This window comes from Protomyctophum parallelum (genome assembly GCF_964188405.1).
Source record: "Protomyctophum parallelum genome assembly, chromosome: 20".
NCBI lineage: Eukaryota > Metazoa > Chordata > Actinopteri > Myctophiformes > Myctophidae > Protomyctophum > Protomyctophum parallelum.
The window spans coordinates 10,072,141-10,089,118 of NC_139718.1; the positions used below are offsets into that span (position 1 = coordinate 10,072,141).

General features: G+C 44.0%; 1 protein-coding gene across 4 annotated transcripts in view; it reads right to left on the reverse strand.

The window, feature by feature from the left end:
* asap2a (ArfGAP with SH3 domain, ankyrin repeat and PH domain 2a) overlaps positions 1–16,978 on the reverse strand; it is an 81,586-nt gene that overhangs the window by 26,835 nt on the left and 37,773 nt on the right. For all 4 annotated transcript variants that reach the window (XM_083792003.1, XM_083792002.1, XM_083792001.1 and 1 more), the window contains exons 3-10: positions 15,786–15,931; positions 14,656–14,730; positions 7,748–7,797; positions 4,695–4,824; positions 4,158–4,243; positions 3,728–3,803; positions 2,906–2,992; positions 826–929 (exon numbers count right to left, since the gene is read on the reverse strand). In XM_083792003.1, coding sequence (XP_083648129.1) covers positions 826–929; positions 2,906–2,992; positions 3,728–3,803; positions 4,158–4,243; positions 4,695–4,824; positions 7,748–7,797; positions 14,656–14,730; positions 15,786–15,931 — 754 coding nt within the window. The remainder of the gene's footprint in view (positions 1–825; positions 930–2,905; positions 2,993–3,727; positions 3,804–4,157; positions 4,244–4,694; positions 4,825–7,747; positions 7,798–14,655; positions 14,731–15,785; positions 15,932–16,978) is intronic.

The following is a 16,978-nucleotide window of genomic DNA, read 5'->3' on the forward strand; positions in this document are numbered from 1 at the left end:
ATTTTACTGTGTTCATGTGTGAGGCTTAAGGCCGATTCATACTCCTATTTTAGAGCCGAATAAAAGTCGGTTCGGCTCTGTAGAGCCTACAATGTGACGTCATTTGAGGTTCGGGGGGGGGGCGGGTACCGTCCTAAAGTCGGCTCTTCGGTGCTACTGAAAATGTCTGACGAGCCGAAATCATTTTGGCACTACAGCATCGAAACAGCGGTAAAATAGAAGTATGAATCAGCCCTTAGAGTATAATATAATAGAGACGTCACCGGATTTCTCCTCCCATCCACTTGCTTTGAGTTGCTCACCCAGCGCACAAGACGATTTCACCCCTTCTTCCGGGATTGGAACAGAGTGCATTCTGGGATGGAATTGGGCCATACGTGAACGAATCGGGCCGAAAACATGAACGAGTACCGTGCGAGCATGTAATGAACGAGCGCCACCGTTGTTGTGTATTGGCTCGCGGCGTGAGCCAGCGCGTTCACGTACTGTATGGCCCAAATGCCGCTTGAAGCTGCAATACCACTTTCGGCTACCTTGTCTTCAGTGTTTCCTCTCGGTGACGTCTCTATTAATTAATATATACTCTAAGGTGTGAGGTTGCTGGAAAAGGTTCTGTTTATTTGCCATCAATGCACGGCAGTCATTACATTAAAAAACATCACTGAGGATTCATTTTTACTTCCATTATGGTCTTCCAGGAAACAACCGCACCAAAAAAAAATTCTTATATAACATCTAAACCACAAGGATTTCTTGCTCTTTTGAATGCATTGCATTTGACTTATTGCGTGTAAATCATTTTCTTAAGCATTTCTTAAGCCTCACCCGTCGCTTTTCTTAAAGAGGTGTCCGCTGCGATCCGTGCCATGCTCCTTGTTGCCCTGCGGCTGGTGCAGGCTGTAGGTGGCGCTCTGTCGAACCTGGGAATCCTGGGTAACACGCGCACACACACACACACACACACACACACACACACGATCAGAACTACATACAGAAAAATAATCAAAATTTACAAAGAAAACTGATCATTTCTGGTACTCCATTCCAAAATCTTGAAAGTATTTTTTTTATCTATATGAATGTATTCCGGATGCGTTTAATTTTCTGTGGCATTATCTAAACTTTGAGGTTGAGGGTGTCAAGGGTGAGACATCCTGCCTTCTCCTTGACCTGACTATAACCTACACAACGGGTTATCAATGACATGAACATTTCCTGTAAGGATTCAGTGACGCACTACACTTGTGCTATTACTCATTGGACCATGTGAACACCACAAAGATTGACTTTGACAAAATACAAAAGATTGACAAAGAATAATGTCTTATATTCACTGTTAGGTCACATCATGTTGTTCATTCTTGGCCTTCTGATATGTTCTGTCAATATGATTATTGTAGAGTCAGGATGCCATGGCACGCAGGCCTGGTATCTATTGTTATTAGTACAGCTTGTGATTAGGACACCAGCTCCTCTCTTATCTTTGTATATAGCTATGCTCTGCTCCTTGCTTTTAGCCAGCATTTGACCTCTTAAACGCTATACTTATTTGACCGGGAGCACCCCAGGGCTCTTTTCTAGGCCCCCTCCAGTTTTTTCTCTACACTAAATAACCATTAGGGAAACGTGGAGATCTTTTTTTTTGCCCGACTCATCGCTAATGTCAGAGCAAAGGACCAGAGATCGTCCCCAAACGAAGACCAGAGATTTATCATGAATGATGCAAGTTCCTGTTACAGGAAGCAGGGGGTGACCTTTGAAGAGCTTCAGGGACTGAGTGCAGTATGAGTACAGTAGAGGCTTCAGGGACTGAGTACAGTAAGTATGCTAACTGTAGAGGCTTCAGGGACTGAGTACAGTATGAGTACTGTAGAGGCTTCAGGGACTGAGTACAGTAAGTATGCTAACTGCAGTTATCACTACATGCACAATGTCAACAGGAAGCGACCAGATGAGCTGAACTCTCATCAATGTAAAAAGGCATTTGGACTAAGAGGACATACTGTATGCTCCCTCAAAAGCACTGGAACATTATCGCGCACACACGCTCTCTATATCTGCTGGCATAACACAATCATAAATGTTAATATTTATCTACCACATATATGTACTAGAAAATATTATAATAATGAACATTAAATTCAAGGAAAAGCAAAGAAAGAAAGGAAAAGCAAATCACAATGAAAAAGCAAATGACAGAAAGGGGGTTTTCTTAGAAAGCCACTTACTCTCCTAGGCTTGGTTCACAAAAGACGGAGGCAGTGGGGGTGGGGGGGGGAGAAAAGAGCATTGTTTCAGATGAGACCATGAACGGCTGCAGGTATAAAACACCTCAATCACTAGACAGCTGGGATCAATTAAACTCCAAATCCATTCAGATAGGGAAACGGAAAATAGCAATAAATAAATAGGCAATTCATAGCAATGTGGTTATCAATTTTCAGAGGAACTTCGTTTCTTTTCACCACAATTTGAACTTGAGATGGCTTGCCAAATTATTTTCAAGAAACACATTAGAAGAGATGGTGGCATTCAGCTTAATTATGTACCAAAAAGCACTAGAAGGGAATAAATTGCAGATTTAAAAACTAAATCCTACACATTGTTTCGCATCACCAGGTGTACGCGATGTCAATATTTCATGAAGAATTACACAGAAGACATATATATAGGCTACTATTTACACATCAGAAAAATTGTATTTCGGTGGAAAGGGGAAGAGTTTAGAAGGCTTGCATTATTAACAATACATACGTTTTCAAAAAGAGGATTCATGAGAATAGAGCATATTGCGGATTATGGATGATGTGACATGTTTTTTGACATTGAAAGGTCATAGAAAGCTTGGGGGATGGTGCATGTGTGTGTGTGTGTGTGTGTGTGTGTGTGTGTGTGTGTGTACTACCTCTTTCTGATCCACCTGTAGTGCTGTTTTTAGGACGTCTCTTAGCTGAGAGAGCTGCCTCCTCTCTTCATCCTGGACTTGCTTTATCTGTCGTGAGGAAATGAAAATATAAAAGGACACATACGTATTTGCTGGAACTGCTGATGTTCCCAGAAAACAGTCACTGTCATTGTTTAGTGAAAGCTGAATCCTCTCCTGCTGCTGTTCAGATAGAGACAGTTGACAACTCTTTCTGCGTCCCCTATAATAGATAGTATTTATAATTTATAGTATTATGTTGTACTTAAACACCTCAATCTGCCAACCTATTATTTAATGACTAGATGCGGGATTCGTATTTTATATATAGAATATATCATACTGACATACTATAATTCAGTCAATGTCTGTCTGTCTGTCTGTGTGTCGGAAACACCACCGTAGCTCCTCACTGCCTGCACCAATCGCTCCCACACAGGCATTGACCGTAATAATATGGAGGTCTTAACGAAGCCCTTTTTCCAATTTAACAAATTATGAATTAATAATGAATTTATTAGTGAATTAAAACCCCCCCGGCCACAAGGGGGGGGGGGCAAATATCTCACAACGGGTAAGGGCTATAAAATACGAAGGATAAGCCAGCGGTCCAGGCCGATGCTGGATCCCTCAATGATTCTGTGTACCTTGATTTGGTAACCCGTGTTCTCTCGTCATGCCAAAACACGAAAACCTTTTCGAATTGAACTGAAGTGAATTATTGCGTTCCGTTTCGCAACTCGAGACAGCATGAGGAAATAAAACTAGCAGAGTCTGTATAGAAAAGGAAAGTGGTGCACTCACTGTGTGCATGTCCGTCGCCAGTTTCTCTATGTAAGGCTTCAGGTTGTCCACTGCTTTCAGTCCATCCTGAAAGAAACTGTAAACGGGAAGTACGTTAGCGCAGTGGTCCTGAACGTGGGGTTCAGGGGGACCCCCAGGGGGTCCTTGAGGGAATTCTAGGGGGTCCTGAGCTAAATCACTGATTCATTGACCTGTATAGGTCTGCACCTCTCACTGAGGATTTTAGAATGAATGACAAAAAAAAAAGGTATCATACGACGTCTGTGGATTCATTAAGGCATGTCAAACTGGGAGTCCTTGAGAATGACTGCATTAGTGCATCTCCCTCCAGGCTACTATGCAAGTACTGAGCTGTGTGTGTGTGTGTGTGTGTGTGTGTGTGTGTGTGTGTGTGTGTGTGTGTGTGTGTGTGTGTGTCCGTGCATCTTACTTGCACTGTGCATGGAAGTACTTGATCAGGTTCTGCAGCAGGTCCACTCCTTTCTTGATCTTGATCTCGTTTACTTTGAGGAGATACTGTGAACGGAAGTTCAGCCAGGGGTCAAATTGCACTTCAAAGGTCATTATTTATGCACCATCTGAAACCAATACAGCCCTGTAATCACACACTTGACTACACCATCACACTTCAAAGTAAAAGTCCTCTTTCAGGTACTTCTAAAATGACATGACGTTTTTTATGGCATCTCATTCACGCATTGAGACACGTTGTGTGAGCTTGCGGGACGACTATTTTCGAAAAATGTTTGACCAATGTTAACACATCTTCTGTTATTACAAAGTGTGGCACAAAGTATTTCCAAATGGGGGTCCATAGCCAAATACATATCAATGTGGGTGTCCTTGACATGAAAATGTTTGAGAAACACTGACTTAACTCACTGTAATGACTGACACTTCTTACACAATAAAGCTAGAAGCTTATTTCCAATGTGGTGCTTACAATAAGGCGGTGTTGCTTACAAACCTCACACATCTGGAGCTGGAAGAACCTCCTCTCTTTCTCCATCTCCTCGGCGATCTCTGCCCCGCTGATCTCCGTCCGGATCATCCCGTGTTGCCTGGCGTGCTCCTTCTTCTCCTTCTCTATCTTGGTGCTGCCAGGAAGTGACAAACACAGCGTCAAAGTGTGCCTCAACATCGCCGTTGATTTTGTCGACTAAAGTAAAAAACTATGACGGATGTTCGTCAACTACCTTTTTTTCACTGACAAAAACTACATTAAAACTAAATAAAAACTAAGCCATGATGACGAAAACTATGACTAAATATATCATTTTATGCTTGGTTGCGCGCAGGTTTTACGCTCTGTAAATAGCAGATCTACAAGCTCACAATGCGTCGCAGCGGGTGAGCTCGTAGATCGGCTATTTTCAGCATGCAAACAAGGGTAAAAGCTGCCATTACAACGCCATCAAGTCCTGCAACAATGATTTTTTTGTAAATGTAGTAAATGGACTAAAATCCTATGATATTTAGTCTAATACTAATACTAGACTAATACTAAAACATTTCAGATGACTAAAATATGACTAAAAGTAAATTAAGTTTCATTCCAAAGACTGCTCTGCACTCCTTTGCTCGCAGGTTTACTATTACTACACTATTACTTGTTGTGAGGACAGAATGCTGTGGACCAGGAAAATGGTCCTCAGTGTCTCTTTCTCAAATTCTACTTCTTCTCTTCCATCTGTGGACATCTGACTCTCACAAGTATAGTAATACAAGTACACACACACACACACACACACACACACACACACACACACACACACACACACACACACACACACACACACACACACACACACACACACACACACACACACACACACACACACACACACACACACACACACACTTTCTTAGTTTCTTTCTAACACAGTTATCACCCAGAAAACACACAACAGGGGGTGGGGTCAGGGTGGGGAAGGGTACCATTCCATGCGAGAGGGCATTCTTTTCCATATATGCTGGGGGTTTTTTTCAGCAGCATATTCTCTACAAAAAGGATGCTGGGGTATCATTATGCTTGATTTATACTTTGTTGCGCACCGGAGTCACTCGCCAAAAATAGCTTGTACATCGGCTGCTTTCGGTGCACGACACTGGCATGCAAACGCAGTATAAATCAGGCTTCCGAGTGCATCTTTGACTACTACTAGCTATGGGTCTTTGGGTTCAGGTTTCTGTGGGCCCCGTTCATGCACTTTGCTACTGTGACTGACTGTAACCTTATGCCCCGATTTATACTCGCGCCGCGCCAAGCTGCGACGCGATGTGAGGTGGTAGATCTGTGATGCGAGGTGGACGTGGTAGAACTGCTATACCCGGATGCACGACACCGGCGGCATGCAAGAAAGCAGGTTTAACCGTTACTGTCTGAGAGCAACAAGATGGTCAGCCATGTTCTCGAATGTCCGCCTGACCTGCTGCTACTATAGTCTCCGTAGAAGTCAAGACGATTCAGGTTCGTTCAAAAGGAAACAGAAACTGAACAAAGAAGCCGGTCGGTGTTCAAGCCCTGATGAAAGTGGTGTGAATGCAATGCATGAGCAAGATGTGGCTATTGATCCAATTACGTACTGTATATAAAAAGGTTAATGTATGCTTTGTATGCAATGTAACTATGTGGGTTTATTACCTCCACCAGTACATAAAAGAACACGTTGTTCCGTTGCATCTATTGTTTGTATTGTCAACCCATGTCACACCACTTTGACAGAAAATAAAAATAAAAAACACTTGGAAGTCTCCATTCTCTCTTTTTCACGTCTTCTGTTCAACAGCCACATTAAGCTATATAGTACAGTTAAGTCAGCACATGAATCCTCAGCTCTGGAAGCATTAAGCATGATCAGATATCAACTAAAGAGAGAGATCTTTGTCAGCTTAGACCTTTCAAGAGTTTTTCAACGGACGTTGTGGTCCATACCCTTCAAGCCCGTCAGTTCAGGAAGCCAATTTAAAAATAAATAAATAAACGAGACAAAAATACTTGGCACAGACTAAATGTCCTCATCTCGGTTAACAGAACAATGCATTCACCACGCTTCCTGAAAAGATGGCATTGACAGTGAATTGACCTCAGCCCAGGCGGACACAGCGATGGAAAATAGAACACAAAAAGCTGGAGAGGAGGAGAGCCCACAGAGAGCTCGCTAAACCAGTTCAGGGCAGATGATATAGGGTGAGTGCTGTGTTAAGAGCCAAATATTCTCATCTCTCTCTGCCTGTGGACATGAAAGAGGCCTGTTATTGTGTCGACAGACAGCAGGGAGATGCATGACCACGGGACCGACCAGCTACGATCAGTATGATCCTGGATTTGGAGGAGAAAGAGTATGGTGGGATATATAGGAGAAGTTTTGCAACCAGGCAGACAACTGGGCTCCATTGATAGAAGACGGAGGGGCATCAATGGATTCAAATCATTAGGGGAGGCGGGGGGGGGGGGTGGGGGGGTGGGGGGGATTGGGTCAGGAACAGTCACATAGCATCCGGCTTAACTCTCCGTTTCAGTACAAAGTCGGTACTGTCTCGTCGGATTGGTTTGGAGAAGAAAATGCATTACCCTTTCAGTAAAGAATGTCCTTTGCAGCTTGTAAAATATATAAGAGCGCTATAAAATGTCATGTATCATTTGCATGCACAAACACCATGGTGGCGGGTTAATGGGAGAGGTGGCTGAATACATATTACATACACGTTTTACAGGGGAGATTGGGAGGGGGGGGGGGTGGTGTTAGTGAAGCACAGACACATATTGCATGTTTCCTTTCCAATAACTCACAAATCTAAATCTCACTAAAGACTATCTACTGCAGACAGCCTGAGAAAAGGGCAAACTACCCTAATGATAGTCACGTTTGCATATAACCTCATTTATATGTACTGCATTGCAGCAGTTGCACAATTCCAGCTAGTGGACAGGAATCCATGTTCTTATAATGACTTCTCATCTATGCTAACATTTACCCAACAACGGATGGAGAACAGATAAAGTTGAGAGATTCTTACACTTTTGTCTCGTAGTCCTTCCATGCTTTATCAAAAGGCTTTTTCAGGTCCTGTTAGAAGACAACAAGTTTAAAATTAGAAAAAGGTAGACACACAGATTTCAGGGAACACAACAAAGCAAGCATACGTGAACATTTAATAATTACACACTCAAAATGTCCTATTCATGTAATAATTACACACTCAAAATGTCCTATTCATGTAATAATTACACACTCAAAATGTCCTATTCATTCAATAGTGACACACATCACTGTTCCAGTCAACAATTACCTGACTGGTCTTACAAAATTCAAGAATGCCTTCATCGTCCAACCAACCATTCCCATCCTAACGGTATGCAAATGGGACGTAGCCGAATTAGCAGAAATGGGCTTTGCACCACTTTCTTTTTTATGGCGACATTGCCTCGTTTTGTACTCGAGTCTAAATTGTGACAGCACTTTCTATTTCAGCACAGCTCTTTCGATTTCAGTCGCTGTGGGAGTTCTATCCATGTGTTGACGACGTCCTCTCACATCTTACACATGATGCTAGAGGACTTTCACGGAGGCGGAAAAGGACGCCTGTAACGGGGCACTTGGCCAAGCGGCCATATCTGGGAAGAGAATATGTTTTTGCAACACTGCCCTTTCACAACTAAACCAAGCAGGCTACGGTGGATGTGTGTGCACGTGTTCCATCTCAAGAGTGAACCAGGAGCCTCTTTCTACAGAGTTTTGGACGGCCCTCTGTCCCCACAGCTACCTCATGGAGGAGCTGACTGAGGTCATGCTGCAGCGTTTGGAAAAGCAAACAGGGGAGCTTGTAATTGATTACAAAACAAATCGTCATGTTTTTCCAATGGATGCTCTGGTGAGCAGCTACACAGTCAAATCCTCGGTACTCCTTTTTATCCACTTTGAACTGCAGAGATTGTACAAGATGTTACCAAATGGGACCCATATTTGACGGTGCGCACCGATTCTTTCCCTCGTCACTACTATACTACGGCAGTGCACTGAACAGCTGCCTCATTAAAATGCTTGATTAAATAACATCCCTGCTGCTGCGGTCCTGATTAAACAAAAAGAGACATTACACTGTGAAATTGCCCATGCACTTTCCAAAACATGTCTGAGAATTAATTGTCATCTATCTATCACCAGAGGCAGGGGGGTTGCAACAGCACACTAGACTGGAAACATGGAAGAGATTATGTAGCATTTACTGATATAGCTGAGAGGCAATTAACAGACTGTTTGTTTAATTAATTAAGTGTGTGCAAAAATCACCTGCTGCAGTGTAGCTCTGAAATATGAGCCATATGAGCCAGCCATTTTGAAAATGCCACATTACCATAACCTAATAGAGTTTAGTAGTACTGAAATATGCCAGCCGCCATTTTAAACAATTATGATGAGTCATTGAATGAATGATACAGGTCCGCCTGGAATCCATCCATCCATCCATCTATCCCCCCCGCCGACAAAAGAGCAGAGATAACACTCTGTGTTATCATTGGAAATGAAGAAGCATTCCACCCGCCTCAACTGCTTGGCCCGGCAGTTTCGGTTCGTGATTAAGAACAGTCCACAGCAGTACTTTTGTTCAGCGAGCCAGACAGTCTACTGTAGCTACAGTGTCATTGCCACAGCACCAGAAGGGATTGTGACCCAGTCTGTTGACCTCACTTAAGCAATATTGGAGGGGGATGGCGAGCACAGCCGGTCAGAACCTTGGGATGACGGCCTGATTCAAGAGGGTTCAAGGTTCATGGATGATGTGAACAAAATACAGAGCAAGTACAGGGAAATGGAGTTCATACCAAGTACAAATGTACCCATTTGTGGGGAAATTAACCATGAATGTGCAAATGTGCAAGTTTGCAATGTACAAGGTAGTGCAGTACAAGGAAAGCAAAGTGCTATCTTCCATTAAACACTTGGGATGAAGGAGATATGGAGTATTTTAGTTGTCCAAACCACAGCCCTAAAACGACGACCCGAGGGCGATAACTCAAACTCCCGTGGCAGTCCAATATAGCGTTAGCCCTCCTAAGGACCTGCCTTAGTAAATGCCCAAACACTCAGCATGACTTCTCCCTGAAATAGTGCTGGCCATCTTATTAAGACTTTCTTTCTTATTGGACAGATTAAGGTTAGCTCAGACAACCAAATCACTCTATTGGACAGATTAAGGTTAGCTCAGAGAACCGAATCACTCAGTCTGAGGAGAGAGAGAGAGAGAGAGAGAGAGAGAGAGAGAGAGAGAGAGAGAGAGAGAGAGTTCATAGTAAAATACTATAAAAAGAAAGATTCTGAAGAGCAAAGGGAGGAATGACACGATGAACATAAATGAGAGAGATGATAAAATAAATAAGAGGGAGTCTATTATTTACGCGATTTCCTCGCGTAAATAATAGACGGGGATAGAAGAGGGTGCAGAGAAGGACAGGGTACAGGGGAAGGAACTGTCAATGCTAGGAAAATAGGTAAAAGAATGGCAAAAAAACATCAGAAAGCAGCCGAGTCAGAGAAGTGCACAGAACAGAAGGCCTTTACTGCTCTGCTTCCCTGTTTGTGTTTCCAGGGAACCAGGAGGCGCCGTGGAACCACGACTACTTCACCCTAGATAATGGCCTCCATACACTGTTTACATTTTAGGCCTGACCTCAAAATAAATAAAAAATCTTCTAAATCCTTCATTTTTCTGAAATAAATATTTTCATGATCTTTCAAAAATAGCAGACCTACAAGCTCGTAGCGCACCACTCGGTGGCGCGCTATGAGCTTGTAGATCTGCTATTTTTCAATAGCTAAAGCATAGCATAATGCTAACACCAAAAGGGGTTCACGCCCAAAATGGATTAACACCCATGATCAGACATCACACAACCACAACCATTCAACGTCTCTGTTCAGAATATGCAACTTATACTCATTTAGGCCTGAGGTCGATTATAAAACCACCTTCTAAATCACAACCTATATACGATTTCTGAAAAGCGTCAATTTTTGATTCAAAGTATTATTTTTCTAAATCATGAAGCTATATATCGAATAGTGAAAATATATTCACTCCTTCTTCACACCCACACCCACACACACACACACACACAGTATTCTACTTCAAACATTCCTCAGTTGAAACAGAGCTGGGTTGGACGCCAGAGAAGGGCAACGTTGCCAGGTCAGAATGTTACCAAGCAGCATCACTCCCCCTGCACCTCTGACTTACTACTGGAACTCCTCCACTTCCTCCTGCTACTAATCCTATTACATCGCATCATGTCCTAATGAAGGTGGAAGGTGGAAGGGAACGGCGGTATATTTTCTGCCCAGGATATTTCTTCTACAGCTTTAGCCCAACTGATGCAGGCTGCACAGATGGCTCTGATGAGTGCACCGGTGGAGCGATTTGGGCTTACGCGTCTTGCTCAGGGACAGGGAGGGACACACATGTGTACTACAGTACACGTATAATGGGAGAGACGGAAGTCCAACTGGCTACCTTCCAATTCCCAGACGCCCTCTCTAGCCTATCAGCTACTGTACAGCCACTGGCAGTGGCCAGCTGCCATTTGAAACTAGTACAATGAGTCATAAGAATGAATGATATGGGTCCGTCTCTGATATATTCTGTCAACAAAGCCAGACTAAATATAGTAATTCCACATCCCTGGTGGAATCCCTCGTGGTCCGTCTCTGGTCCTCCCTTTCCCCCTTGTATCCCCCTCCTCCTGACAGAGATAACACTGTGCTATCACTGGAAATGATCATCCTATTAACTACCTCCTGTTACTACTACTGTCTGCTGCTACTACTATTGCAAACACAACCTGCTACTGCCACTACAAAAACACCTCCACGTGTTAAAAACACAGGAGTTAAGTGAGACAATATGCAGAGGAGGACGAGGGAAAGTCCACCGCAGTCTGACATCATGCAGTGTCCATTCTGTAAATCCACTGATCCATTGTTGGCACAACAGTCTGGTGCACTCAGCACTTTCCCTTGCTTCGCTTATAACGTTTGTGTGTGTGTGTGTGTGTGTGTGTGTGTGTGTGTGTGTGTGTGTGTGTGTGTGCAAGCATTACGGTGACAAAAGTCATATTCAGCTGCAGTTACTGTTCGAATCCGACCCATCTCGTCTCTCCCTCGGTGCCCTTGGCTTCCTGTCATTCCACACTGTCCTATCTGAGATGAACCTTTTCAATGACATATATATCAGTCACTGAAAGACCTCAGTAAATAATTACTAAAATAAATAAAATGACATATATCAGTCACTGAAAGACCTCAGTAACCTTTTCAATGACATATATCAGTCACTGAAAGACCTCAGTAAATAATTGTGTCCTTCACTTAGCCTATATTAGAGGAAATGCAGAACAAAATAGTTAGGGAGGTCACGGGGAAATAAGTGCACATCACAACTCCATAAGGAGGTGAAACGACTGGGAGAGGCGAGGTGTTAAAGTGATGTGGGTTAAGACAAATAAGTCGCAGTGACAGGTTTGTTGCAGGGTGGTCATATTTGTGTAATCACACTGCCACTAGTGTCCAGCTTGCCTACTATTCCTTCATCAATCAATCACTAGAATACTCCTCCTCCTGGGAAAACGAACAATGGCCACTTGGAAAGCAATTAAATCTTTTGTCAAATCAAATAACTGATGATGACAACAATGGCAGGAACACAATCGTGTTCATTATTAGAGTTAGATCAGCCATTTATTCACTCCATGGGCTTAATCCAAAAATACCATTTATAGCAAAAATAGCCGACCTACAAACTCACAATACGTTACATTGAGATGCGTTGTAATCTTGTAGATCTGGTATTTTTCACACAATGTACAAAGGTGTTAATTCCCGGAGGGATGTGGAATTACTATATTTAGTCTGGCTTTCTTGACAGAATATAAAATGCATTTCAAAACGGGAGTAGTGTCTTCCTTCCCAAATGTCTCGTATTCCTTTTCATGTCTGTGGATTTCTCGTTCCTGCTCATCATATCTCTGTATAAGCTCCATTTCCCTGCCTCAGAACACATCCCTTTTCACATTAATCCCTCTCTCCACATGTCTGCATCCCTATTCATCCCTTCCACAGTGAGCTGCAGGTCATTATTACTCGTATCTGTGAATGTATGTATGATTTTGCACCGCGGGGGTTCTGCTGATTTATGCGTGTGGCGAGGTGGCCAAACGGGCACAGGGGGGGAAACGGGGTAACCATGGTAACAGACCTTATTAGTAAATCGCATCAGGCCTGGTTGTTGCCCCCCCACCCCCCCCAGCCAATCACAAGGCTCAGCGGTGAGGGGTCAAAGGGCACGGCAGACAGTAATGAGTGCGGAGATGGTCGGACCGTGACTGTCGGACCGACACATGACTCCCCAAAGGTTTATCGACCGGCTGATTCACTGACTGACTGAATGCCTAGAAACTAGTTCACTACAATACTGTACTGTACTGTACTGTACTGTACTTGACCCAGGGCATCAGGGGGACAGTATTAGGAATGAATTAAAAAATTGTTCCAATATTATTATTATTATTATTGCCAATTCCCCCATGTACTGCAGACAACCACATGCCACATTTGATACATAATAGATAGTCACCAGCTGCCAGACAATGAGAAGTTAATCGGGAGAGCACGACCAATGCGGTGGATTCATGCCCCTTTCTCCAGTTCTCTGGAAAAGGGCACCCTGACCAACCAGTGGGAGCCACTAGTGCAGTAGCCTCGGAATCCTAGACGTTTTATTTCCAGGGAGAAAATGAAACTATACAATTCGGCATACAGTAGCGCAAACGTCGCTCACTCTCTGCTGATTTCTGATTGTCTGCAACTTTGTTAAATTGATGCACACACGCACTCCTCTCTCTCTCTCTCTCTCTCTCTGTCGCTCTAATTAATTAGTCTCATGTCCTGCAGCTGCCTAGTTTCTCCCAGTGGATCCTGCCTATGCCATAGAAAGCATAGGTCAGTTCCAGTCGACTAGTGCAGCGACAAGGGATGGACCAGGCCAATGGTGTTTGTACTCCAGGCCAAGCCTGAGGCTTCGAACAGGGGCCTCCACGACGACGGTGGTGGGCGAGTGTTTTACCTCTACGCCAGCCGGACGCCCCAGATAGGTTCTTATCTCAATCGTCACCGACTCACCAATAGAGGGTATGCGCGTGACATCATCATCAAACCCGGAAGTTATGCAGGAATGCCCACTGAGTGGCAAAAAAATACTTTCTGGCCTTGACAGCCCATACATCCAAACAGAAAAGTCCTATCCGATTGCATTAACCCATTCTGACCTGAGATCAGATTCATACGAGGTTTCCACTGGACACACACTGGTCTGATTAACCCATTCTGACCTGAGATCAGATTCTAGAAATGTCAGTCACTCTTCGATTTTTCAAAAATAGCAGACCTACAAGCTCGTATCGCGCGCCACTCAATAGCTAAAGCATAACATGATGCTGACACCAAAATGGGTGCCCGTTCAGAATGGGTTAAACAATGTTAAACTCACTTTGCCTGTTGCTTTGCCACTCTATTTGCCACTCGATGTGCCATTCACTTTAAGCATGCGTACATACCCTCTATTCTCTAACATGGTGTAACGTAAAACCATTCACCACTCTGGGCTGTATTTTGCGTGTCTTAAGTACCAGGTCTTATTCCCCAACTTGAGTAAACTAAAGACCTGGAGCCGGGATCAATGCTCTTCTAGCCAAATGGCATTGATCACGCCTCCAGGTAACTTTACTCAAGTTAGGGAATAAGACCTGGTACTTAAGACACGCAAAATAGTAAAATACAGCCCTCTGTGTTAACAGTCACTCCTATTCAGGTGCTGGCGTTAGTCTTGTCTTATGTTACAACAACTCAAGAGGAAGTCCTGTTTTGTTGCCTTACCCCTTTCACTCCCTTGAGGTCACCTTTCAACAGGCTGTCCAGGGGAAACGTGATGATGTTGTTCATGTTCTGGAACTGGAAGAGAGGGGCAGAGAAATGGACAGAGAAGGAGAGGGAAAGAGAGAGAGAGAGAGAGAGAGAGAGATGGAGACATGGGTTACGTCAAGAGGATTCAAACCTGTGGGGAGAAATAAACTCGGGGTTGACAGATGTTGCTGTAACACAATCCATTTTATCAATGCATGTGTGCGTGCACATGTGCGGTCAAAAGGACAGGAGTTGGGAGAAAGGGGAATGTGTCACAAGTGCCTCAACATCCGTGCGACGCGGTCGGTCGGTCACTAATACCAACGAGTGACATGAGACTTTCACCACTCAAAGAAATGACACGAGTAATATATCAAATGTATTTGGGTGCCTATAAAATATAATGCTTTACACTTACAGTCTAGGGACAGCTACAAAATAAGGAACAGGATAGTTAGTTTACAGGATCAATGTCAACCTCTCCCAAGTTTAACTATCCAAAAGGACTTTGATAAAGTACCTTACAAATAATCCAGAATTTTGGAGATTATACACCTTCACAGTTCACACACACCCACGTGCTCATATTTCTGTTTCGAAGGTCTTGAGAAAACACCAAAGTACAAAAGTCTCACGTCAGTGATCTCTATGCGAGTCCATTTAATCCCCCGCGGTGAGGCAAGCGCCTCTCACGTGACCGTGTCACATTTTTCTAATAAAACCCTGGGGACGTGTCAAACCTCACCTGGCTTTGAGGTTAGGGCCGGAAGAGGCCAAATTAGATCCAGCACATACTGTACATGTGGTGTTGTTGCAGTGGCACGTTGGTCCGTAGCCATGGAAAAACTGGAGCTCCCCCAGAGAGCTTCAGGTTCCAATTGGAGGCCGTGTGTGTGTGTGTGTGTGTGTGTGTGTGTGTGTGTGTGTGTGTGTGTGTGTGTGTGTGTGTGTGTGCACGTGCGTGCACACACATGGTAAAACCCAGTGGGGGGGGGGATAGAGACAATTAGGGACAGGATGGAACACTTTCTCTGTCCCGGGGGATTCCACATGCACACACATGTGCACATGTACCCACACACACACACACACACAGTACTCACTAGGTTTTTGAAGAGTGCAGTGAGCTCCTTGGTGAAGACAGAGAACTTGAGGAAGGCTGATCCCAGGTCAGGGTCATCTCTGTACATACAGTTCTCTCCAAACTTCTCCAGGGCCTGTGTGTACTGCTCCTCGTTCTCCACATGGGCTGTTATGTGGACACAAGCACACACACACGGGCACGCACACACACACGCACGCACGCACACACACACACACACACACACGCACACACACACACACACACACACCAATGTAATTTTTGACAGGAACACAAAGGGAATCAAATGAAGGTCTTGCACTCTCTATTTTTTGTCAAGTCAAAAGTCAATCAGTCACTGAACATGAATAATAAAGAGGGCCTTTGTACAAAGATCCACAATGCATCTCTCTAGCCCTGTTTTTCGTTGCATCCCACAGCACTGTGCGTAGGAATGAAGAGCACGCAGATGGGTGAAAAGTAGCAGAAAACCTATTCCTGAAATTGAGGCGATCAAGATCTGAGACCCTGTCTAAACCAGTGGTTAAGATCTGAGACCCTGTCTAAAGTTTAGACAGGGTCTCAGATCTTAACCACTGGTTTAGACAGGGTCTCAGAACCACTGGTTTAGACTCTAAACCAGTGGTTCTGAGACCCTGTCTAAACCAGTGGTTAAGATCTGAGACCCTGTCTAAACCAGTGGTTAAGAATTGAGACCCTGTCTAAACCAGTGGTTCTGAGACCCTGTCTAAACCAGTGGTTAAGATCTGAGACCCTGTCTAAACCAGTGCTTCTCTGAGACCCTGTCTAAACCAGTGGTTCTGAGACCCTGTCTAAACCAGTGGTTCTGAGACCCTGTCTAAACCAGTGGGTAAGATCTGAGACCCTGTCTAAACCAGTGGTTCTGAGACCCTGTCTAAACCAGTGGTTAAGATCTGAGACCCTGTCTAAACCAGTGGTTCTGAGACCCTGTCTAAACCAGTGGTTCTGAGACCCTGTCTAAACCAGTGGTTAGGATCTGAGACCCTGTCTAAACCAGTGGTTAAGATCTGAGACCCTGTCTAAACCAGTGGTTCTGAGACCCTGTCTAAACCAGTGGTTAGGATCTGAGACCCTGTCTAAACCAGTGGTTAAGATCTGAGACCCTGTCTAAACCAGTGGTTAAGATCTGAGACCCTGTCTAAACCAGTGGTTCTGAGACCCTGTCTAAACCAG